We start from the raw sequence: 24063 nt of genomic DNA on the forward strand, positions 1-24063 counted from the left end.
ATCTTACTCTGAACCTCAAAGTTTCTGATTTGAGGTTTTCGGGTTCTGAGTCCCCACAAAGATATAATATCCTGAGACCCAGCCTATTCATTTGTGTCCTCTGTAGTTGACATTTGGTTCTGGTCTATATCTTTTGACTTATTTGTTCTACCCAACTAAGTCCTGGTGTGGTCAGTAGAGGACATCCTGGCCTTTCCAATGATATCTCATGTGTTTGGGTGGGATGAGGGGAACTTTGTTTTCATGCTGAGACAAAGTGGAGACTGCAGCCAAACGCAAATGCCAGGAAAAGAGAAAAGATAAGTCAAATATTCCATCCATCCATTGTCCATACCCGACTATCCCTTTCGGGGTTGCGGGGGGGCTGGAGCCTATCCCAGCTGACAAGTCAAATATTGTTAAGATACTGTTTTTTTTTTTTAACTATGGTAATCATATATTTTCTTGTTTATGAATCATAAAATTGGAGTCAGAGTTCAGTTAAACTTTTTGTTAGGAAAAATAATATCAATGTTATGAATGTTTAATAATGTCAATTTAGTTCAGTAGTTCAACAAAAGATACGGGCCAAATGTTCAGTTTCATTTAAAAAATGGATTGACTTTTTTGTTTTCTTGTCAGCCTATTATGATTTCGTTGTGTTATGGTCAAATCGTTCTGTTAGTCCACTACAGCGGACATGCTGTAAAATCTAAACTAAAAATATTTTAACAAAATTCTAAATTGTGAGTTGTTGTTTTGGCTGCAAAGAGGCAGGAAATCACGAAAGAAATTAAATTGAAAGATACTTTTTTTCCTCGGTTCTCAGGAGGATATAATGAAGATCTTAAAAAACTAACCTTTGCAGCTCCACTGCTAGTGATGCAGTGTGACAATGAAATATCAACTTTGTTATACTTTCGGCAACAAAAATCAAGACAGATCTGTTTGTTTCTCAGGACACGCTCACACCAACCTATAAATACAGTAAACCTCCCACCATGAACACGATCAACAGTAAAACACTGTAACTGAAATTGAATTCATTAAAGTCCCCCTCTAAAAAGGATCATCCTTCCTGGCCTGATTGACTGGAACCCGATGCATTAAAGCATTAAACACTCATCAAGATTAGACCATCTTTTAGCAAGTGGGTGCGCAGGGAGGGGGGATAGTGAGAGAGCCACTACTCCAGAGGAGACAAACACTGATTTGCTTGTGTGTTCCCTGGAGGAGCTGATAGAGGAAATGATACTCCGAACCAATGGAGCCATCGCTGCGGACAGGAAGATAACCCAGTGGTGATAAACTGAGACTGGCTGTTTGTTTTTCATCGCAGTGAAGCTGTGAGCTCTGACTGGATCGAATTGGATGTGTATAGAGTTTATAGGCCATCAACGATGAAAGACAGAGGTTTACTCATTTTATTGTAAAGCACTTTGGTTCACTGAAAGGTTGTTGTAAAGGGCTGTATAAATAAAGCACATTTACATTTACATTTACATTTACAAACCTGCATATTTACTCTTGAACAAGTGACGCTCAACAAAAAAGTGAATTCATTACAAATATGGCAGAAATAATTCTGTCATTAATTAATTGTTTTAGTAACCGTCTTGTGTTTACGCCATGGTCGATTTATTGTGCATATTCAGACAGTACACAATAAGCCGAGCCAGTCAAGCAACTGAATGAGAAGCAGAAATCACCCTCATTTACCCTGACTCTAACTCCTTCGAATGTGGAGCTTTAATCTGAGTTCACTCCCATCACCATTTGTCTCTCTTTCTGTTTTGATGCTTTCCGCTGCTCTCCGAAAATAAATGGTGTCTACCTTCCTCAGTGACTGATGTCTTCGTGGGAGTGGACATCAGACACATTCCTGTGGCACTGAGTTCCAGACGCCATTGTATTTGAGGGCACACACACACTCTCTCTCTCTCTGTCACCACTGTGTTTTGCAGTACTTAAAGTTACAAAAAGTTATGATAATATATATACTATATACATATGATGTCATTATAGTGATAATAAACATGATGGATCAGTGGTTAATGATTACCCATGAAAAAAATGCAGGTTATAGATGAAATATTCCCACATCATTGCAGCATCAAGGTAGAAATAATGGCCAACAAACGATACATTCAAAATCAATAAAAGTGGCCAAACTGAAGCGGTCGGATGCAAACATTGACCACATTCATTGTTCATCACACTGACTTTAACTCCAAAATCTTTGCTAAGAATGACAACGGGACTTGAATGAATGTTGTTACAGATTATTGTCAGCCATCATCATCATCATTTGTCCAATATTAGATCGTTTTATTTTGAACGGTTTAATCGGAAGTCAAACCTTTTCAAAATAATACTGTGTGTGCTGAGTGTACATAGAATCATGAGCGTTCACCGCCATCTAGCAGCCACGCTGAAGAACTACAACACTGCATTCATTTATTGCTAACTGTTGATATCATCGGTGGTAATCAAAATATTCAACTAATTATCGATCTATCCTATTTTCTTCTTAAACATCAGCTTATTTTTGCTATACTAATCAACCATTATTACAGATTCAGTTAATATTTCCAATTAATTTTGATTTAATCAAGGACATGGCACAAATCCTGCCAGGAAATCCACAGGAACACGTCTCATGGTTAAAGGTTCAAATAGGTTTAAATGAACGTTAATGATGAATCTTGTTCATTGAGACTTCAGTTAACTATCATCATCATTTCTTTCATAGGCCATATTATAGTGTAGAGTAATTGTATACTTTCTTACATTGATACACTTTGGCATCGCCCTCGTCAGACCACCCAGGGGCAGTATTGTGTCATTTTCAATCTGCTGTCTCTGCCCTGAATATTTCAGTTTCTTCGCAGACACAACCAGGTAGCCGGAATGGAGGGAGGTGGTGCTATTGCGCACAAAGCTCTATCGCTGCGCAAACTACAGTTTGTGCATGTGTATTCTCCGACTAGTTGTTATGGATAAATGTCCAGGGAGAGGTGAGCTCCGGGGATCTCTGTCGACTTTAACACGTCTGCAGTTTCTTCAGTGATGCTCTGGTGGAGGCTCTGAAGTCTGTGCGTGCTGCGACGGATCAGTTTTGGAGTCGCCAGCAGTGCGCTTGACGCAGAACACGATCTGGAGGACTGGTCGCATCGTTTTCTTAAAACTTTCTGATTGCTGCCTCTTTTTTACATTTCTTTTTTACAGTGGGATTTCGTTCGTTCAAGTATGGGGGACAGCGTGCGTGTCGGGCTGATATGTTTTCGCTCCGTGGAAGTTTAGCCGTGCGCCCGCTCTCCTAAACTCTCTTCTTCGCATTTTAATTATCATACTTAAAGTGAACACTGCAGGACGTTTCTAACGACAGTGGGAAATGACCAGCGAGAGGAAACCACGGCTTTGTCTCATGTTAAAAGGGGAGAACGGATATGGTTTTCACTTGCATGGCGAGAAAGGGAAGAGCGGACAATTTATCCGCAAAGTGGAGCCCGGCTCCCCAGCAGAGGCGGCGGGGTTGCGCGCCGGGGACCGTGTGGTTGCAGTGAATGGCGTTAACGTGGAGAAAGAGACACACCACCAGGTAAGTAGATGTGCATTCACATTTGATAAAACCTTATGTTGCAGGAGGAGCGCGTATCAACAGGTCACACTGGCCGGTGCGTGCATCCTGACACAGCGTAGCATGGGACAGTTTCATCAACCATCAGGGCAGCCAGGCACCCACATCACCCTCCTCCTGGCGTGATGAGGACAACAGTGTGCGAGTTATTAGTGTGAAACACTGAACTTTTTAGCCCTGATATTTTGCCCATGTGAAACCAAGTGTCACTTTTATTAAAAATCTGTCTTTGGCACAGTTGAACTTTTCAGTCCCGTCCATGTGACTAACCTGCACTGTCCCTTTGTTTGGGAGGAAAGTTTAACTGACTGCAGGCTGAAAGGACTGTCGGTCTGCATAATTGTTCCAGACATTCGCTTCTCTCCTGGTGAAAATCAGCCAGTCACTGGTGAATGTTTAAGTCTTGTAGATGCCTCGTTATCTAAATAGAAATCAGTCACTGTACATGACACCATTTACAAAGTGTCTCCACCTCTGTTTCATGTGGTCTTGTGTGTTGGCTGGTGGTCAGATAGGGACAGCAGGCGCAGATAATCATTTTCTTCACCTTACAGACACAGAGGAACACGACCTGTGTGTGTGTGTGTGTGTGTGTGTGTGTGTGTGTGTGTGTGTGTGTGTGTGTGTGTGTGTGTGTGTGTGTGTGTGTGTTAGGTTTCTCTGTAACCTCGTTGCAGCAGAGACAGAAAAACAAACCTGTTGATTATTTGTGTTTGAAACTCTCAGACCCATTCTGCTGCCCTGGTGCTTTTAATTTTGAGCAAACACAAAGGGTGATCGGGCATCATAATCCTGCTCAGTGGCTTGTTTTGTCAGATAATGATGTTCGCCTAGTTGTTAGAAAGCACATCTGAAATAAATATTTTCTCTGTCCAGTATGTTGGAAGATGTTTCTACAAAATATGTGTTGTAAATTAATGATTACAGTTTACTATCACTACTATCTCCATCAAATGTTTGACTTCCTTCAGTTCATACAGTCTGATAGATAAAATAACTTTATTGTTTGTCACAAAAGAGCAGAGAATTTCCTTTAACGTGGTTCATCAATAGATACATAAAGCACATTTAAAACACATTTAAAAACATGTATTTTGGTCAGTTTTTGGTGCTGCACATCCACATCTCTTTAAAAAGTGTGAATGTGTTAAATGCTTTGGAATAAAGTTCGAGCACTGGCTGGAGACCAGAGACCAGATATTATATGACTGGACTATTCTATTCTAGATCCAGTCTGTATTGGTTTTCTGCAGCCATATTGTGGAGTTAACTGTTGTGCTGTGACACTTATGTTCTGTCACCAGTAAATTATAATCACATGTCGTACCATCCTGTCCCACCCCTCAGGTGGTACAGCGGATCAAAGCCATGGACAATGAGACCAGGCTGCTCGTAGTGGACCATGAGACGCATGAAAGTCTGCGCAGCCTGCGCCTCACAGCAACAGAGGAGATGGCCGTCCTCTCGGCCGGGCCTCCTTCTTCCTCCACTCCCCCAGCCTCCCCCTCCCCTCCACCCTCCTCGGTCCCATCCTCCCCCAGCAAGAAGCGGGAGAACGGCTCGGTGTCCAAGCAGCCGGTGACGCTGAGCAGCCAGGTGCAGAAGCCCACCAGGAGGTCACCATCAAAGGCTACAAAGAAGGTAAGGCCCTCCACCACAGCAGGTCATGTAGGATTAAGAGTAATGGCATCAACACTGTCACCATCGTGATCATCATCTTTGTTTTCTGCTCACTGTGATGACTCTCTCGTGGTTCTCTGCAAATGCTTTTGTTGGTTCAACATTTGCTCTTCATGCAACAGGATTTCTAAGGGGGGATCTATAGATGGATCTATAAGGGATATTGATCCATTAAGATGTGAGGTTCTCCTGTTTTGCAAATATCTCATTATTTAGTCCACTGGGTCCCAGCCTGCTGGCTCATGGGCGCTGACCTCAAAATACAATTATGCAACCCACAATTATTTAATTATGGGTAAGTGTTGGTTATTCTGGACTAACTGATAAAACATTTGGTCTATAAAGTGTCTGAAAATAGTAAAAGCAAAACAAAAACAAGCTTGTTTTGTCCAATCAGCAGTCCAAAACCTCAAGACGTTCTGTTTAACAATCAACAAGACAAAAGAAAGTCAGCAAATATTTTTTTCTACTTACAAAATGACTTAAAGGAATACTTAAACACATTTTGGACAGTACACTATTAGCTTTCTTGCTAAGTGAATATGAAGCTTTCACCTGCAGCCGGTTAGCTTATCAAACTGTGAAAAAGACAAGTCGTGGTTTTATAGATGGTTATTTGTGGGTATTATTCTTGGCGAATGCAATCACTTCCTAGAGTCCTGTAAAACCACAACATGTCATTTATGTACTTTGTTTTTTGTACAGATTAAACAAATACAATATATTATATATTAGAGGTGCTGGTAGGCAGATTTTTGTGCAGAGTCAATCTAGTCGTTTCCCCCTGTTCGCAGTCTTTGTGCTAAGCTAACCAGCTGCTGATGATAGCCTCATATTTGGTGTACAGACATTAGAGAGGAATCAATCCTCTCATCTAAGCCTCAGCAAGAAAAAAAAATTGTTAATATGAAGTTAGTTATCAGTGCATACAAGATGATAAGGCATGACAAAGACAATAAGTACTTTAAGCCTCAAAACAGAGGCTCTCTCAGACACTCGAACAAAGTATTCTTAGACATTTGTCAAGTCTCAAACCAAGTGTTACAAATATTAAAAGTATTAGCAAACAGATTGCAGGTAGTGACTCAGACATGCTTTCACCCCAGATTTTCTGGCTGCTTTGCCAGTTTCAGATTAGATTAGTAGCTGTCATGCAAGTTTCCATCCTGTCCTGCAGTCTTCCATGTACGTGTGTCTGTCTATGAATGTGTGTGTGTCCTGAGAAAAGAACATGGGTAGCTGAAAGCCTTCCAGATGTTATGTTAGAGGTCAAAGGGGGCGAGAGAGGTCAGAGGGTGGGACCCGTCAGAGGGTAGGAATCTGGCAATGGACAACGCGGTGGCTCTGCAGAACAGGAAATCCACAGAAATCGTAAAAAGTATATGAATAAAGACGGCTGACTGGGAGATTTTCTGAATGCCTTCCTATTATAGATATTGCATTTATTGTGAAATGATAGTCCAGAGGGAATTCTCTCTCACAGGCCATTCATGTCTCATCTTCCCGTGTTTATTTACACACACTCTTTGTCACAGTTGGTTGCATAACCCCCAAAAGTCACTTGATACATTTCTGTTTTCTATGTTTTTTTGTTTTTTTTACATTTCGCTGTTTGATTAGTCGATGTCGGCATGGAAAACAGGATGTGTTTCCGTCCACTCTGTCTCTCCTGGAAGGCAAAGATCAGATCAGCTTGGGTTTCACATGGTCCCTTACAGCGAGAGGAGACCGCTCAACTTCTGCTTTCTGCATTTACACAACATGTGTTTTCACTTAGGTTTGCCCTGCCAATATGTGAGCGCCACTCAAGAGCTTTTTCTACAAGAGCAGCGACAGGGCCGATCAGTTAAAGTCTTAAATGTGTGAGTGTGTCTTTGTTCAGCTCTGGCTTTTCCCGACCTGTGGGGAGAGATCCCAGTGCTCGATGGGGTCAGAATTGGCCCAGCGAAGGTTCAGGAAATTCTTAGAGGTTTCTCATTTCTCTCTTTCTCTCAGACTTTAATGACTGTAATGAAAGAATGGAAAGAAAGTTTAGCTGGATGAGCCAGAAGGCATTAGTTGTGCAAAAGCAGGAAAATTGGAGACAACGTATGAGCTTCTGTTGGAACATTGATGTTAAACAATTTCCTTTACACAGGGAAGTTTGACTGGCCATAAACTACCTCCTGCCCAAGCTGGAGCACTGAAACCTTCACAGCCATCACTCCATTGGTACCTTGATAGTCTGCAAACAGTTGGATGTCTCCGTTTCCCATCCCAACACAAAGGAAGCTGTTCCACCGCAAATATGCAGACTCAGTGTTGACATTGCAGGCTGATACAGCATATTATGTCTTGTGTGTAGTAGTCATTCGTCCATGTGGCTGACAAGGAGCTTTGGCAATCAATGTAGTGTAATTACGACAACAAAAGCAGAGGGGAAAACAGACTGATCAGTGATGAAACCATTCATCACCAAGCCAACAATCGTTGCTGATAAGAACATGCGTTCATTGCTCTTCCTAATTCTTTGTCTTGTTGTCCAAAGCTGGAAAAGTCTGAGCATCTGAGAGCGAGGCTGCTGAGAGCAGCAGATTTCTTTGCATACTTTTATTTTCAAGAAAAGGCAGGAGAAAATGGAATGAGGCAGAGATGGCGAGACAGAGAGCAGCCAGCATTTGGACTGAAGGAAACCCAAGAATGAGAGCAGCCAATAACAACCTTGGAAGATTTTGTTGGAGGGAGTTTCGGGAAATGGGCCCCTCTCATTGGGGCAGGGGAGCAGGGAAAGCAAATGTTTGGTGGGGGGAGTTGAAGAGGTTTTATGGTTCTTGGTGATGCCTGTGCATGTGACAGTACGTCAGCGGTGGTGGGGGTGTGCACACTGGGTCATGTCTTTGTGAACTATATGTTTTCAGCACCTTGCAATCTGCTGAGGACTGTAAAATTGTCTGTAAACATCTGACCACCACTCTGACAGCGGGATTAACTAAGCCTCACAACAACAGTTCATACTGCCTGAGTTTGTTGTGCGTTTGCTGCCATCTTGTTTCACTTTGAGTGAATGTTGCTATAAAGTAGAGGTTTTCAAACTGCGAGGCATGGCTCTCCAGGGGGGCACGGCAGAGGTGATGGAGAAAGAGAGACAGTTCTGAAGTAAATAAACTGCCTGAAGTGAAAGGGACATTTATTTTGTTGAAGTTTGGTCTGCTTGTCAACACGGTCAACAGTTGGAGCTGCAGCAGCGGCTGTGACACACATCTCGTGGAGGCACTGAAGGTATTTTAAAACTCTGTTGCTTTAAAAGTCTGGTTGCTGCAATTTGCAGCAAAATCTGACCTCCCTCACTGAATCTAAACTCAAATCTTAACACACAGTGATATATTTTTAGATTCAGTGTGACTTGCACTTCTCAAAGTGCACTTCACAAACTCAATATTCAGACCTTAACACTGAATTACAAAACCTCATATAAGGTAAGGGTATGGCCTTGTGTATAGCCAAAAGCTGTTCTGTTGTTGTCATTTCACATTAAAACTCAATGGCCACCATCACTGAGCATCTCACTAATTTTTAGCTTCTTTTGACCCTTTTTTAGCCTTCTGAAAACCCCTGAGTTTAAAGTTACATCAAATATTGCCCTGGCTGTTGTTCTCGTCAAACCAAAGTTATTTTCCATCAATCAACTTTGTTGTTTGTTTTTTCTACTTTGAAACCCAGAAAAGAAGAGAATTGCTGGAAAAGCAGCGTGTAGGCTGGTGTAGTTTCACCTTGAAATCTATTGTGTGTATAAAGAATGATGCATTGTCTGTCACTTTGCAGTTTATCATAGCTATGTGTGTATATGGTGCATTGAAATTGAAAGCCAAGTAAATTGAAGTGGGCTGTAAACCTCTAAACCTCTGAGTGTAAACAACATTTTAAAGACATACCGTCTTGCTCTCAGTCCACCTCTTGTGACAAGATCAGAGGAAATTGCATGAGATTGAAGCATGAGCTCTGTTCAGTCCTTTTCTTACCTATTGTCTCTCAAACAGTTTCTTGCTCAATCGTTTGCTCGTTGGCAAGAGTGCTTGGAACACATTTAACACAGTGAGTGATGCTGGAGTATGCCTGTGCCTGTTCCGGGGAGAAAGGAAGAGACGCTTCAAGGGCAAGAACATTATGACCATAGTTTGAGATGTATCATCTTACTTCAACACACACCTGAGGTGTCAGTGCTGTCTCCATGCTTGTCTTACTTCCCTTTGCGCACATGTGGGAGTGCCATTCACATGAAAGCTCAAGATAAAGTGTCAGCTGTCACTTTCTCAGCAGAACCTTTTTTTAACTCACACAGCACACAAGCACAAAATATTAATCTGCAGCAATTTTGATATACAATCAGTTGTTGTTGTTGTTTTGGTTTTTGGTTCATACAGACATACATCCACATAGAGACAGACATGTTCCGAGCTCGTTTTACAGATGTTGCTGCATTTTGAGGGAGATATTGTCTCTGGTGCTTTCCTCTCCCACCTCTCCGTGGCCTGAATTTTCCCTCTCTGTTGGTGGCGAGGGCTCCATCGCTCACACAAACATATTGTGGTCTTTTGTTGTTGTTCATTCCAGTCCCGCTGCACTCCTGGTTGGTATAACACCGGGCTTGTTAGGAAGTACACGGAAAACAGTTGCTATGGTAACTGTCAGCATCAGGATTAGTGTGCTGGAAAGATACATGTGACAAAATTAAGCAAAATGAAGGATTAATGTGGAGTCTGTGAAAAAGGAAAGGAGTCGCAAAGAGGAAAAGGAGGAGATGAGTTTTGCAGAGTCATGCATGCAGATCTTTGGGCACAGTCTCTCTGTTTTATCTTTGGTATGTTCATTATGAGTTTGACCTTTAAATGAGGTTGTTTCAAAGAGTTTTGGAGCTCATATGATGTTTTGGTTCAGTCAGACACAAAATCAGTACGCAGTAGTCCAGATGATCGACCCAGCTGCTAGCACACAGACTAACATGTGAGCAGCACTTTGTGTTGTAATAAACTTCACTACATCATGTGAAGGATTTGCAGAGGCCTGTTAGGGATCATCTGCTCCCTGTAGATCGCACACACACATCTGTTAAAACAGTGAGAGAGAGAGGAGGGGTGTGTGTTTGTGTTTGTGGTCAAGAATGTAATACAGCTATGTGTGACGTATGAAGATTGATCACATATTGTTTTTTATTCAGTGTGTGTGTGTGTCTGCTCACAGGGGGGTACAAGTTTATGTGCATATTTGAGCTCTGCTATGGGAGGACACACATGTGTCACAGGTGGTGAAACCTTAACAAACTCTTGATTTCCATCTAAACACCAGCAGTGAATAAACAAGTCCAACATGGAGATGAACTACACCAGAGAGTCCCAACAGTTTTCACAAAATCCTCCTACGGAGAACTTCTTTAATTACTAAAACATGTGCATCCTCTGGAGTTGTGATTGTAGCATTTGAGTGAAAGAGATCTGCGTGAGAAAACCATGGACAGAGAGCACAGTTTTTAAGGGTCAGGGCCTGAGGTCATGGGGTCAGACTTGACTAAACACAAATAGTAACACTCATGCATCTGTGAGAGAGAGAGAGAAACATAAGAGATGCGTTTGCTGACATTAAACAGAAGAAAAATGAGTGCTGTAGCAGTAGTGAACCCCGAGAACACGCTGCATCAGACTCATGCACACATGATTTTCAGCACTAAATAGACCCATAACTGTAGTAAACACCTTTTTTTCTGATCTCTGTCTCTGCTTTTCCTCCATCTCTGCACAGATGTTGCAACGATGTTCAATGTCATGTTACTGTCACTTGTTTGGCACATTATTCTTTAATTGTCCCTTTGGTTTGTGGTCTTTGGGCCCCTGCTACCAAAACAATCATCTCTGGCCATTAATTTCTAAGATTACAAAATGAGTTGATGGCTCAGGTGAGGCTCCCTCGCATCCCCTGCTTGTCCTGTTCCCTGACTCAGGTTCTCATTTTGCCCAGGATAATAGGGAAAAGATGTTGCCTGTCGGCTGTAATGTATCAGCACATAGTACTAGAGTCGTCTGGAGGTACTCACAACTTCAGCCTGTGTGATAATCTGTGCTCCATTTCTGCCTGTCTTCCAGATGTGCTGTACGGGGCACACAAATCCGAGGTTGTTTTTTGCTGCCTTGACAAACGAGGCATTCAAGGTTGTGCGTGATACTTTGAGGGCCAAACGGTAGCGGTACAGTTGACGTTAACGTGGCAGCATGGACAGTGTCAGAAATCTTCCTCAAGTGTTTCCTTTTGGCAAAGAGAAGGCATTTCAGTTGTTTAACATTTATTTAACCTGGCGTCAACAAGCAAAACGTTTCCAATCACATCATTGGAATAATACCATCCACGTAAGATAGCAGATGAAATATGAATTTGCATAAATTTTGTTTTTAGGTGATTGTACATCTGGAGCTAGTGTTCAAGACGACCCATCCCCCCCAAATACCAACTGTGTTACATCACGATGCAGGGGTCTGAATTCTGTGTGTGTGTGTGTGTGTGTGTGTGTGTGTGTGTGTGTGTGTGTGTGTGTGTGTGTGTGTGTGTCTGTCTGTGTCTGTGTGTCTGTGTGTCTGTGTAGGAGAGAGAGTAAACCAAATTCCTGGAGTAAAACCATGGCCTGTAGGATGTTGAAGAGTCACAAGTGGGGAAAGAGGGCGTGTGCATTTGGGGAACAGAAAGCGTTGAATTAGTTAGATAATTTAGGAGAGACAGGCACAACTGAGTGTATTGTATTAAATGTGTGTGGGTGGGTGTGTGTGTGAGAGAGAGAGAGAGTGAGCACAGCTGTTTATCTCCATATATTATCTCCACATGCAGAACTGCTAATATATTCAAATGTTTGTTAACCCAGAAGACATTGATCTGATCGTCTCTCTGCACACAGAGTTTGACTTGACCAACAAAAGTAATTGTTTGACCTCTACAGGAAATGTCTGTGTCACTGTGTCATCGCTTAAGTCACAGTGTTTGCATAATTTGATTTAAAATAATAAGGAACACCTCTTTGTCCACGATCTCAAGTTTAAATCTGGCTGTCAAGCAAAGCAGCACTAAGAATGCTTGAAAGTTTGGCCTTGATTTTAAGTTGAATTTAGCTCTGCATTTGATACATTAAATCTTAACATCTTCATTTGTAATCTAAAATAGAGACACTGCAATATTACAGACAATGTTGAGTGGTTAATCTTTTACCATCAGTTTGGTGCCCCTCTCAGCGGTGGTGTATCTCAAGGCTCTGTCCCAGGTCCACTTCTGTTTTGTATCTACATGGTTCTGCTTGGCCAAGTTATACATAAACCTGACATTTCTTTGCTATGCCAATGACACAGCACTTTATGTATCTGTAAAACAAATAACAACCTTAATAGTCTAATAATGCCCTCCAGTTTAGTGAAGAAAAATCTGATCACCTGGTTCCCTCTGGTTAGCTTAGCGTCAGAAATGTAGGATCTATCTCTGTCACTAATCCAACTTTTGATTGTCAGTTTATTATTTCAGTCCTGGTTGGGTAACGCAAATGTTAGCCTCTTTGCACTGGCTTTCAGTTGATTTGAAGTGATTTTAAGGCTTTATTCAGGCCTTTTTAAACACTCCATGGTCTGGCTCCAGCATACATTTGTGAGTATGTACCTGCACTCATCGTCAGAACAAAACTCTGCTTGAAGAAAACACACTTAAAATCAAACTCATCTTGTTACCTCACTGACTTCCCTGTTATTCCCTACCAAAAACTACTATATTATAACTTTTCTGCCTGTCTGCATTCAGTGTTTTTTGTGCCACATAAAAGTGCTATACAAATAAAGTTTATTATAATTGTAACCTTAAACCATAATTATACAGATTAGCCTCTGAAGCTGTAACATTCCTTTGCTGAACTCCTGTCCACAAATTGTAGCTGTAGCAATTAAAAAGCTTGACCCAAATTGTCAGCATTATTTATAGATTGCACTACTTTTGTGTAGCCCTTACTGGGTCAGAATATGGGAAAACAGGCTGCCATCTTTGAATCATCTGGGACTTCCATATGAAATCCCTTTGAAAACTGGTAACTTCAGTTCCTACAACCCTTGGATTTTGGGACCTATCCCAACAAATCATATCTGTTCCTGAAACATACACTCACTCTGCTTCTCATTCTCCATTTTCTTAATCTCATCTTTTAACCATCAGTTGTTGGATGTGGGAATACCAGTGGAGCGTAGGTCGGCTGTAGCCAGGCCGAGGATCGATCTTTGTGCCACCCACACAACAACAGCATTGCCAGCAAATACGAGAGAGAGAGAAAGAGTAACAAACACTGGAAAGACACAGAGCTCGAGAGGCAGGCAGTGAGAAACTCTTCACGGCCAGACCTCGTTACTGCTGATCGACAAGTCCTTGAAAGCTAGTGTATAGTTATTGTTCTGGTTATAGCCTCACTGTCACAACTGTGCCGTTTCACAGGTTTTTCCATCGGCCGCCATCCTCACTCCTCCTGACCAGTTCACACATGTTCAGTTTGCATCTGCTCACTGCTGCACTCACAGCTGTGAACCAGCGTACATTCCCACACATCCCTCCACGCAGTGTTCACACACACCTTAAAAAGCACACTCAAGCGTTTGTTCCCAATGTCCCACTGGCCCTGCTGAGTTTCACTCAGCTCACACATCAGCATCTCGGATCAGTTTAGTTGCAGCCGTCCTTTTCTGGTTGTGGCAGTCGAGAAGATGGGATGGGAATTCTACAGATGCTTGAGTAAATTAACACACTGAGGGAGAGGTTTAGGTTGTGTGAGTGTGTGTGTGTCCCTCATGTTGTGGGGCAGAAATCTGGTTACACAATCTGGTTACACAGCCACCTTCCTTATGGGGACAGAGTAGTAGGTTGAAGACCGAGATTAAACTTAGGGTTAGGCAAGTAGTGGTTTTGGTTATGGTTAGGGTAACCATTTAATGTCCCCATAAATTATGTATACTGTGTGTGTGTGTGTGTGTGTGTGTGTGTGTGTGTGTGTGTGTGTGTGTGTGTGTGTGTGTGTGTGTGTGTGTGTGTGTGTATGTGTGTATGAAGTGAGGTTTGTGTGCATTAAAGTATGGGAAGGATATGTGTGGCGTCACTGCAGACAGGACTGCCCTCTAATTGATTCATTATGCTTAGAAAGTGGGAGAGAGAAATTTATATCTCTCTGTTGGCTCTTGCTCACACACACACACACACACACACACACACACACACACACGCACGCACGCACACACACAGCTATGTAAATCTTTGGCCTGGTGTCATCTGTGAGGCCTCTTTCACAGAGCACATTTGTCTCTCTGTGATGCCTCATATGTATACAGTTCAGTTTGATTAATCTGCTTGTTATTTTTACCATCAATCAAATAATTGTCGGATTGGCAGAAAATTGTGAAAAATGTCCATCACAAATTCCCAGAGTCCAAAGTGACATCTCCAAATGATCCTTGAACTGATGCAGGAGGCCGATATCAATGTCCGATTATGATATATCAGCCTTTTTTTTTTACATAAATACATAAAATAAACAATGAATCATGATACAGATCCTTAGATTTTTATTGGTGGTGTCAGTACTATTTGGCAGATGAGAGGCCTCACACCTAGTTTGGGATTTCTATGCAAAAATAATTAGCTATTGGCCAACATACACTAATGCTGATATATCTGCAATACGCTAATGTCAGTTAGCTTTACAGTCCAAAACCCAAATATGTTCAGTTTCCCATCACAGAAGGCGAAGAAAATCAGTGAATCTTGCCATTAGAGATGCTCAAACCAGCTTAGAAAATGGCTTGAAGGGCTTTTCTATTAACTGTTTCAATTCTACACACACCAACTCTGTCTTGAAAAGGAGCCTTTTAGAGAAGGTTAAAGAGAAGAAAGAACATTGCCACCACCTTTAATACTTCATATTCACTACCCTTGTCACCCCCCCTCTCTCCCTCTTTCTCTCTCTCTCTCTCTCTCTCTCTCTCTCTCTCTCTCTCTCTCTCTCTCTCAGTCTTATGTTCCAGCCAAGGGAGGAGAGATATCTGCCACACGCTGATAACAGGGGTGTGGACACACACGCACACACATTACATCACCAACATCAAGCTGTCCTATCACACACATGAAAAACACATAGAGGGAAAAACTGACAAGAATTTAATGGAGAAAAAAAACAAATTTATCTAATGATAGATTGAAATAACCAGAGAAGAAGAAAGCGCTGCATTCACCTTTAAAAACTCCTTCCCTCATCCGTGACACACACCAGCACATAACTGCTGAATATATCAGCATCGCCAGCAGCCCACACAGTTTAACTGACATTTAAATGCAAATAGGCAGAAACGTTCTATTCTGCAGCCACTTCGCTACATGTGTTGTAACACAAGGCTCAAACAAAGAAATGAAGTAGAAAAGAGGGAAAGAATTTTCAGAATTTGAGGGAGAAAGAAGACATGAAATACCACAACATGGAGGGTTGACGTGTGTTTAAGGAGATTAAGGAAGAATGGAGTGCAGAAAGACGGTGAGAGGCAGATGGGGAAAGTGTATGAGAGGGGTTTAAACCACCTGTTGTTCTGCTGTCTTTCGTTTGTCCCTCTCTCTCTTTCTGTCTGTTTTTGCATAGTTTCACTAACCTCCTCGTGACATGAAAATGAAACTGGATATGTTGAGACGCTGCTAATTCACAGGCATGAGGGGAAGATCCAGTTTTAATGTATGTTGATGTGACTCTGACATTGACATTAAATCTCATTTTGGATGGTTTGTTTGTGCTTTTCAGTCGTTTCTTTCTTCACAGTCCACCAGCTATTGTGGATCATGAAACAGGTCCAGGAAAATTCAATCAACTTCAGACAGTGGGTTCTCATGGAAACTAAAACCGAGCTCCCTCTCACAGAAAGGCCGCATCAGGGTGACATGTGCGAACACTTGTGTTGCCAAAGCACTGTTGGCATCAAGAGTCATACAATAATGAAAAAGTAGCTTCATTATGGTCCTATTTAGTCTTAAATATGGTTGTTTGAGGTTTAAACACAGCCGAGGCTGCTCACAGGAGAGTACAATGAACACAATGAGGAAAAAAAAGAGGGATTTTCTCTAAATTTGTCATCTTTACAAAAACGTTGATGCAGTATGTTGTGTAGATCCCTAGTAACACTCTCTCACTGATTCCACACACAGCCTGTTCAGAGTCACAGCTGACCTGAGAACGACCAGAGCCAAGAAATACCAGCAGCAACAAGACATATCTGATTGAATTTCATGCAGCTTGCAGAACAGTAATAATATTAAGTTGTTTTTGGATGTATGTTAACGTTTTGCGGAGCAAAGCATTTGGTTAATGTAGCCAGTGGGCTGAAAGAGTAACGTCCGTGCACATGTACAGTACGTTTTCACACATTTCATTGCTGAAACACTCTTTTATCAAAGGGTTCTCCAGAGGATAGATGTTTTCCACCATATTTCACTTCTTTGGTTTGAGATCTGTGACACAGGAAGTGGGTGTTTGGATCACTAAATCAAAATGTATGGCTTTTTTGGATTTTGTACTTGTTTTCCTGCAGTGTTAACGTACAAGAGTTCAAACTTTAAACCCTCAAGGGACAGATAAACATTTTAATATGCACAGTATGAATAGTGCAATGTCTGTTGTGAAATAACAAAAATGTGTTTAGTTAAATACTATTTTTGGCATCACCGAGGCTCATTGTTTTTGTATCACACATGTTGGGTCAGTTGGGAGAAAAGCACCTGTCTGCTTTAAAATATAGACTTCTTCACAGCATGATGTGACACACTGGAGGTTTGTGGGAAGGCAGAGTGAAATCCTGTCAGCATGAAAGCTATTGTTCTGTGCTAATATTTATGTAATAAGTCAAGCTGAGTGCCTTAAGAATCCATCGTGAGCTCATCTGTGCTCATGTGACAGTTCAGCCTCAAGCTATGACGCCCTGTACAACATGTTTGCACTCCAGAGTTTTGCAGCGATCGGCTGCTTCAGACCCGCAGCTTTTCAGTCAGCTGGAGAGTTGAGCTGCAGGCATTGTGAACACGTGGGAAATGACAACAAACATCAACATCTATGTCTGATTCATGAGAATATTTAGCTCAGTATTGCAAAAGTTTGAATAATTGTACAGCTCATTTGTAAGTTTTCCCTCAGCATTACAGTGCAGTTGCTGGCTGATGAAGTGCTGTTTGCTTTCTTGATAGCTGTATTCATGAATCCAAGGAAGTGAATGCATATTTTTCTGGACCTACACTAGGCACATAATCTCTTTTCCTTCTATCACTGATGCCTCTCTCTTTAAAGTTGGAAGGGAAAGAGAAATGTTGCCTCTGTCTATTTTAAGAGAACTGCCCTCTAAAAACTGAAAAATGTTTGGGAGTAGCATCCCTGCAGCTCATCCTTTCTGAGGGTTGTGGCAGTGAAATAAAGGAATTACGTTGATTAAGCCTTCAGAAGCTTAATCAATGGCATAAAGCAGACAGTTTGCAACAGAACACAAAGACGGCGAAGAACAAAGACAAGCAATGTGCGAGTTAACTTGAGTTCTTTGTGCTGTATTTCAGTTCATCATGAAGACGCCACGTTCATTAGTGCTGGTGAATGAACCAGGATATGAAGATTTGACTCGGGGGCATTGTGACAGCACAGCATGTCGAGTCATAGCGACAAGTTCAGCTACAGTATGCAGACTTTTACGGCACACCATCCCTTTCTTGATAAATATGTAGCTGGAGCCAGCAGCCAGTTAGCTTAGCTTAGCATAAGGAAAGCAAAAGAAGACAAGATAGGAAGATGTTGCTTTCGGGCCAAGCTAGCTGTTTCCACATGTTTTCAGTCATGCTAATGGGCTGCTTGTTCCAGCTTCATATTTCGCTAACCATGCAGACATGAAAGTGGTATCAATCTTCATGTTGAACTCTCAGCAAGAAAGCAAATAAGATTTATTAAAATGGGGATATATCCCATGAAAATGCCAAACTACTCTTTTAATCCACTAAATTTATTTGAAATAATCTTGGACCTGTGGCATCCATCAACCCAGGCTTCTGGCGAGTAGAGTACAGTGTGACAGTATGCTCCATGACAAATATCAGTTTTCCAATCTGATCATGTTGCTGCTTGGCTCCTGCTCCTTACTTTGTCCCCCCATCTTTTTTTTTTTTTCCAGGAGGCTCATTCGCTGTTGTTTTTACACTCCTCTCTCTCTTTCACTCGCTCCTGATTTATGATCTCAGGAAAACACTTAAACAGCAGGTAGCACGCACACACACACATACACACTCTGCAGCAGAGCAGGGGACACTGTAAACAGATCTCAGCAGGTCCTGTCCTGGTACAGCAGAGCTGGACACACAAACACACTCAGCAAGCCTTCGTATCACAGTGCTGTTACGCAATACGCCACAACACCAGTGGGGAAAACTGTTGGTTATTGAGCCCTCTGGCCAGTCCTCGTGTTCTCATATTCTCTGCGCTCTCTCCGGTGCTGCTTTTCTCCCTGTCCTCCTCATGCTGTGCATCATCTCCCCCTCTGTCTAACCTATTTCTCTTTATCTTCCTGAGTTTCGTCTCTCTTCTGTTGCTCACCTCTGCCACTTTTTCCCCCTATTCCCTCTCCTTCATTTTTATTTTTACAAGGTCCAAAATCCCTCTCTGCTTTTCTCCAGCTGCCTGTCATTTTCCTTCCCACTGATCTCTCTCTTTCTCGCCCACGTGGAACTGGCCAGATCGGCTCTTTTTCCTCTCTGATTGAGCAACACTTGAAGCAGCTGCATGTGGGGAAGACACACATGCACATATGCACACTAACAGTTTGAGGGTAGAGCTGTCATTGCCAGAATGCCTGACACACAGAAATCTTCTTAATTTGGTTAAAAAAAAAAAAACTTTAAATCATCCTCATATGGGCTTTGGTGATACTTCTGTAAAGCAATGAAGTCTGTGCATCATGCTGTCACGCAAACACAGAGCAATGTCAGCACACACAAAACTCTTCACACTAAAATCTCTCTAAAATCTAGAGATAAGGTGTGTATGCGGTCTATGTGTCTGTGTGATTTTGAAGACTCAAAAAAGCCACACTTCTTCTCTCTGACAGATGGAACTGGTTCCACTGGTTCCACTGCTGTTCTCATGGCAGCTGGTTATCAGCCCTGACATAACCAAAAGTCCTATGTGCCACTGTTGTTTGTACTTCACCGGCATAATGCAAATCCACTCCGTTCTCACGTATGTGTTATCTCAGGAACGCCTTGAGGGAATTTCATCAAATGCGACATGTGAACGTTGATTGGACTCAAGGATGAACTGATTAGATTTTGTTGTTCAAAGGTCACTGTGATTTCACAAAACATGTTTTTGACCATAACTCAAGAATTTCTATGTTCATTTTGACAAAATTTCACACAAATGTCTCATAACATTAAATGATGAAATTATGGCCATTATTCAACACCATAACTCGGGACCAGAAGGGGAGATTGTGACCGATACTGAATTGGTGACACTAATCACTAGATCTTCTGTGCTGCTGGGTTGAAGATGTGTTTGAAGCTCCCTTGTTTCACAATTTGTGCCTGTCTTTGCAGCAACATCCATATTTGAAGCATTGCAGTCCTCATTGGTTTTGCTAATATTGAACTTCAGGTGATTGGCGGTGCACCACGTGATGAAGCTCTCTGTTAGTCCTCTGTACTGCTTTGGAAAAAGAGTCTCAAAGTGAAGACAGCATGTTTCTCACTAGAAATTATTCACTGGAATCATACATGTATTATTATTATTATTACATGAGTATGGACAGACACGGATGTAAACTGCAGTTGACTGGTTGGTGGAGGTGTACAACCACAAGGTTGTGTTTTTGTTTGATGTGCACATTTTGACTCATCAGGCACTAATTACACTGTCAAAGTAGGAAGCAAACCATTGCTCATATCAGACTGTTGACTGTTCATTAAGCCCCACCTCCCGTAGTTACTGTTACTGTTGCTGTCAACATGAAGGATGGCGGGCGTGAGCAAAATTCTTTGTATTTTTGAAGCAATTGGTTTTTCATTTCACACAGTGGGAAACAAAAGCAAGCTGTCGCAAACTGGTTTTGTCAGGTGAAGTCAGCTAGCATAAGCTAACACTTGCACTAAAATGCTGTGAGTTGATTAAAAGCTTGAATTGAACTGATAGTGTTTCTTGTTGAATTGTTTTGAAATTAAAAGTCTAAGATATGCACTTGATGGCTCCATACATGAAATGAATTGAATTACAGATTGAGACTAAAGGTGCATGTCTCTGGCAAAAGTCATCCTGGTGGAGCAGCAGCTTTGCGCTAGTTAGAGTAGCTCGCGTATGAAAGGCAGTATGTTTGTAAAACTGTAATTACAACGTTATTGAATGTAACACAACACTTGGATCATTTGGATGCTTTGTATACACATGGACAAGTACTTCGTACACAAGTGAAACAAGTATAAATGGTCAGTTATTACAGGAGTAGACTTGAATGTATCTTTCAATGTGAGTGACTCTTTATTGCAGCAGAAGTCAGTATTTTCAGCTGTTTTGACTCTGGGCTTTATGGTAATTTCTGCATAGCACACCCAGCTGGAATACAGGCTGTCGACTCCAGTAAACTATTTCCAAGTTGAAAAATAACATTGAAACTGGGATACTGTTTTTGGGTCATGGAAGAGCTCTGGTCGGGTTATGGAAAGTCATAAAAAGTTACATCAGGGCCATGGAATAAAAACTGATGAATGCGCTTATAGTTAAACAGGAGATTGGATTTTCCTTCACAATGCTTCCTTGTTGCCATCCATTGATTGACTCACTTTTCAATTCACTCAGTACATGTGTGCACTTTCCTTACTTTACCTAGTACTTGCATTCAGTAGATGCACATGTAATTGTGGTGTTTTTGATCGATAATTTGGTAATCTATCCGCAGTGGTGAGTGTGTTTGCAGTGCACACACGTTAAGCTGAAAATAGTTCCTTAGATCTTATTTGCTGGCACTCTTAGTCGTGCTTCAGACCTTGCCACATCTTAACAAACCATACTCAGCAGGAAAACCTGGATACTTCTGACTTCAGGCTCAAAGGAAACTTGAGCTCCTGATTTATCAGAATGGGGATATTAAGTTAACGATAATCCCCTATGAGCATGCAAGTGAAAGCATTGTTGACAAAAATTCTTACACGCATGCATACACACACACTGGATGTTAAAACACTTATAAAAGCACACAAAACACTTCATTGTGTCGTGAGCCAGCGGTGAGCCAATGATCCTTGGCTGTGAAAGGGTTAACAGCGGTCATGATCCATCCATCGCAGCAGGCCACCGCTCAATTATTCAACAAGCTGCGATCTAGTTTCATCAACTGCCAACATCACTGCCAGCGTTCGCATGCAGAGGGAAATATACACATGTGCGTGTGTGCACATGGACACGCATATTAAACATGTAAGCTGGTATGCCCTTATATACCAAAAAACATCAGACTGGTCTCATTAAAGCTTATACATACAGTCACAAACACAAGTAGACATGCCACTAGTGCTAAATTATAATAAAATACCTGCCTGATGACAGTTTTGCAGTCTCACTTCACTAAATGCAAATCTTTAAAATTAAATGTAAACAGGATTATGATCTTACTTCTTTCTGATCTTACTTATAATACAAGGACTAACTAGCTTTAGACTCCAATACAAGAACAATGCTGTTTATTTTCTTCCCTGTTTTCCACATGGATCATCAACTAGTGAGGATGCTGACTTTCCTGAAACATGCAGCTTTATAGTCGGTCTTTCAACTTTCTGCTATTATATTGTTATAGACATGTAGCCACAAAATGATGTTCAAGACCTCTAGTACAAGATCCTCATTGCGGAACAGGTCAGTGTTTCATCCAATTCATGAAACTAACATTAGTTTAGTTAGCCAGCTAGGTACAGCTGATAAAATGTCGTCGGCGAGAAAAGCCTGCCCGTTGTACCTCTGTCTGAAATCAAGAACCCATTGTTTGAACACAGTTACGTTACCAAGAATTTTGAGGGGTAAATCTGCCTCCATTATCATTAACTCTCTGTGTTCCATGTGAAAACTGAAAGCTGTGAGAGGAATGACAACAGGGGACGGGGGTGGCGTTTAGTGAATGTGTGGATTCATGTGGCAATAACTCAAATTTCTAATATCAAAATTACTAAACCACAGAGTCAAACACAAGTCCTGTGTGTACACAGTTCTCTCCCCCACATGTACTCACAGAGACTGACAAACAAAGGCCGATTGTGACAGGAAACTAAAGGAATTCATGGGATGGGACTGGTCCCTGTGACAGCACATCCTGTCAGTGTGCTACAGTCAGGACACTGAGGTCAGGACGCGTGTTGGTCCATCAGACCCCATAATGTTCTGCTGTGGGCGTGAAATATTCCATATTGTTCTCCTTATAGAAACACACCCTGATTTAGTGCAGAATTTTCCATGTTTTGAGCAGTCACATTCACGCACCTGGAACAAAACATGAATACTGTGTTTTCCCAGGAGTTCCAACTGCTCCTCCTCCCACTGGAAGCTTTGGAAAAGAAAAGTCTGATGCTGATAACTGACAGCGTCAATAAAAACTAGTTTGCTGACGAAGGGGGAAAATGTTACATCTCATTTCTCTCTCTCATCAAAATATTTTTCACAAAAACCATGAAGTTTTCAGCACCCGCAGTTCAAACAAACACGGTGACCGCATTTCACTTGATGGCCTCTCGGTTTGAAGAGGTTGTTTGGTAACTCCAAACCTCTCGGCCTGACATCTTTTCAGCCAGGAGTCTCCGTCCTCTACACTTTCACATGCAAGTCAGACATCTGCATCCATCCAGACGGGCACACGGTCGCGTTGCCACCCTCCATCGCTGACACTCAGCCTGCCCACAATTAAACTCATGCAGTGGCAAAAGTGTCCAAAATGCACACTAGCGTCAAAGGTTCAGACTTTAAGAGATGGCACAGGCCCCAGGGGGTGATTAGTGGGGTGCGGACAGGCATCGAGAGGCAGTCAGAGGTTAGATTGGCAGACACTTGCGTCTCCCCCACATAATGACTCCCAGCTGTGCTACTCTCACTGTTTATGTTAGAGGAGCTCCACTGCAAACTCTTTTCCTCCCTGTTGTCGCTAACTGGAAACTTCTGTTATCCTTGTTTTTCTGTACCACGCTCTCTATCTGTTTATCTGCATCTTGTGTTTCTCTTACTGTTTCTTTTCTTGAACTCTCCTTCTCAATCCTGTCACTGCATCTAATTTTCTAGTCCTCCCACGCGCTCGCTCCTTCCTCGCTCGGTCCCTTTCTCCTCTCTCTCTCTCTCTTTCTGCCATTATTTCTCCTTCCGCCCAGATCCCATGATGCTAATACATCTGATTGGAGATATATTTTTCCTCCCCCTTGTAAGATCTACGCCTGCTGCCCAACCCATGCACTTCCCCTCCAGCTAGAAAAAGCAGAATCAGGAGGGATTCATCAGAGTTGTTGTTACTCTCTCTCTCTCCGTCCTTGACAAGGCAAGTTGCCCAGATCACTGCTACCCTGAAGAATTCAGCGCCTGAAATGAAATTATACATTGCCATCTGTGTTATTTTTTACAGTCATGGAGTAGAATCGGAGGCACTTTTATGGTGATCGAGGCTCAGCAATGATCTCTAAGCTGCATCTGCAATAATAAGTAACAAAAA

At 42.0% G+C, this 24063-nt stretch overlaps 1 protein-coding gene across 1 annotated transcript in view; it reads left to right on the forward strand.

Moving 5' to 3' along the window:
* The first annotated feature begins 2868 nt into the window (after window positions 1–2868).
* Window positions 2869–24063, forward strand: part of LOC139344057 (Na(+)/H(+) exchange regulatory cofactor NHE-RF2) — a 34107-nt gene continuing 12912 nt past the window's right edge. The window contains exons 1-2 of the mRNA XM_070981976.1: window positions 2869–3580; window positions 4967–5260. Of these exons, the coding sequence (XP_070838077.1) occupies window positions 3374–3580; window positions 4967–5260 (501 nt within the window). The 5' untranslated portion in view covers window positions 2869–3373. The remainder of the gene's footprint in view (window positions 3581–4966; window positions 5261–24063) is intronic.

Source organism: Chaetodon trifascialis, chromosome 15 (genome assembly GCF_039877785.1).
Source record: "Chaetodon trifascialis isolate fChaTrf1 chromosome 15, fChaTrf1.hap1, whole genome shotgun sequence".
Taxonomy (NCBI): domain Eukaryota; kingdom Metazoa; phylum Chordata; class Actinopteri; order Chaetodontiformes; family Chaetodontidae; genus Chaetodon; species Chaetodon trifascialis.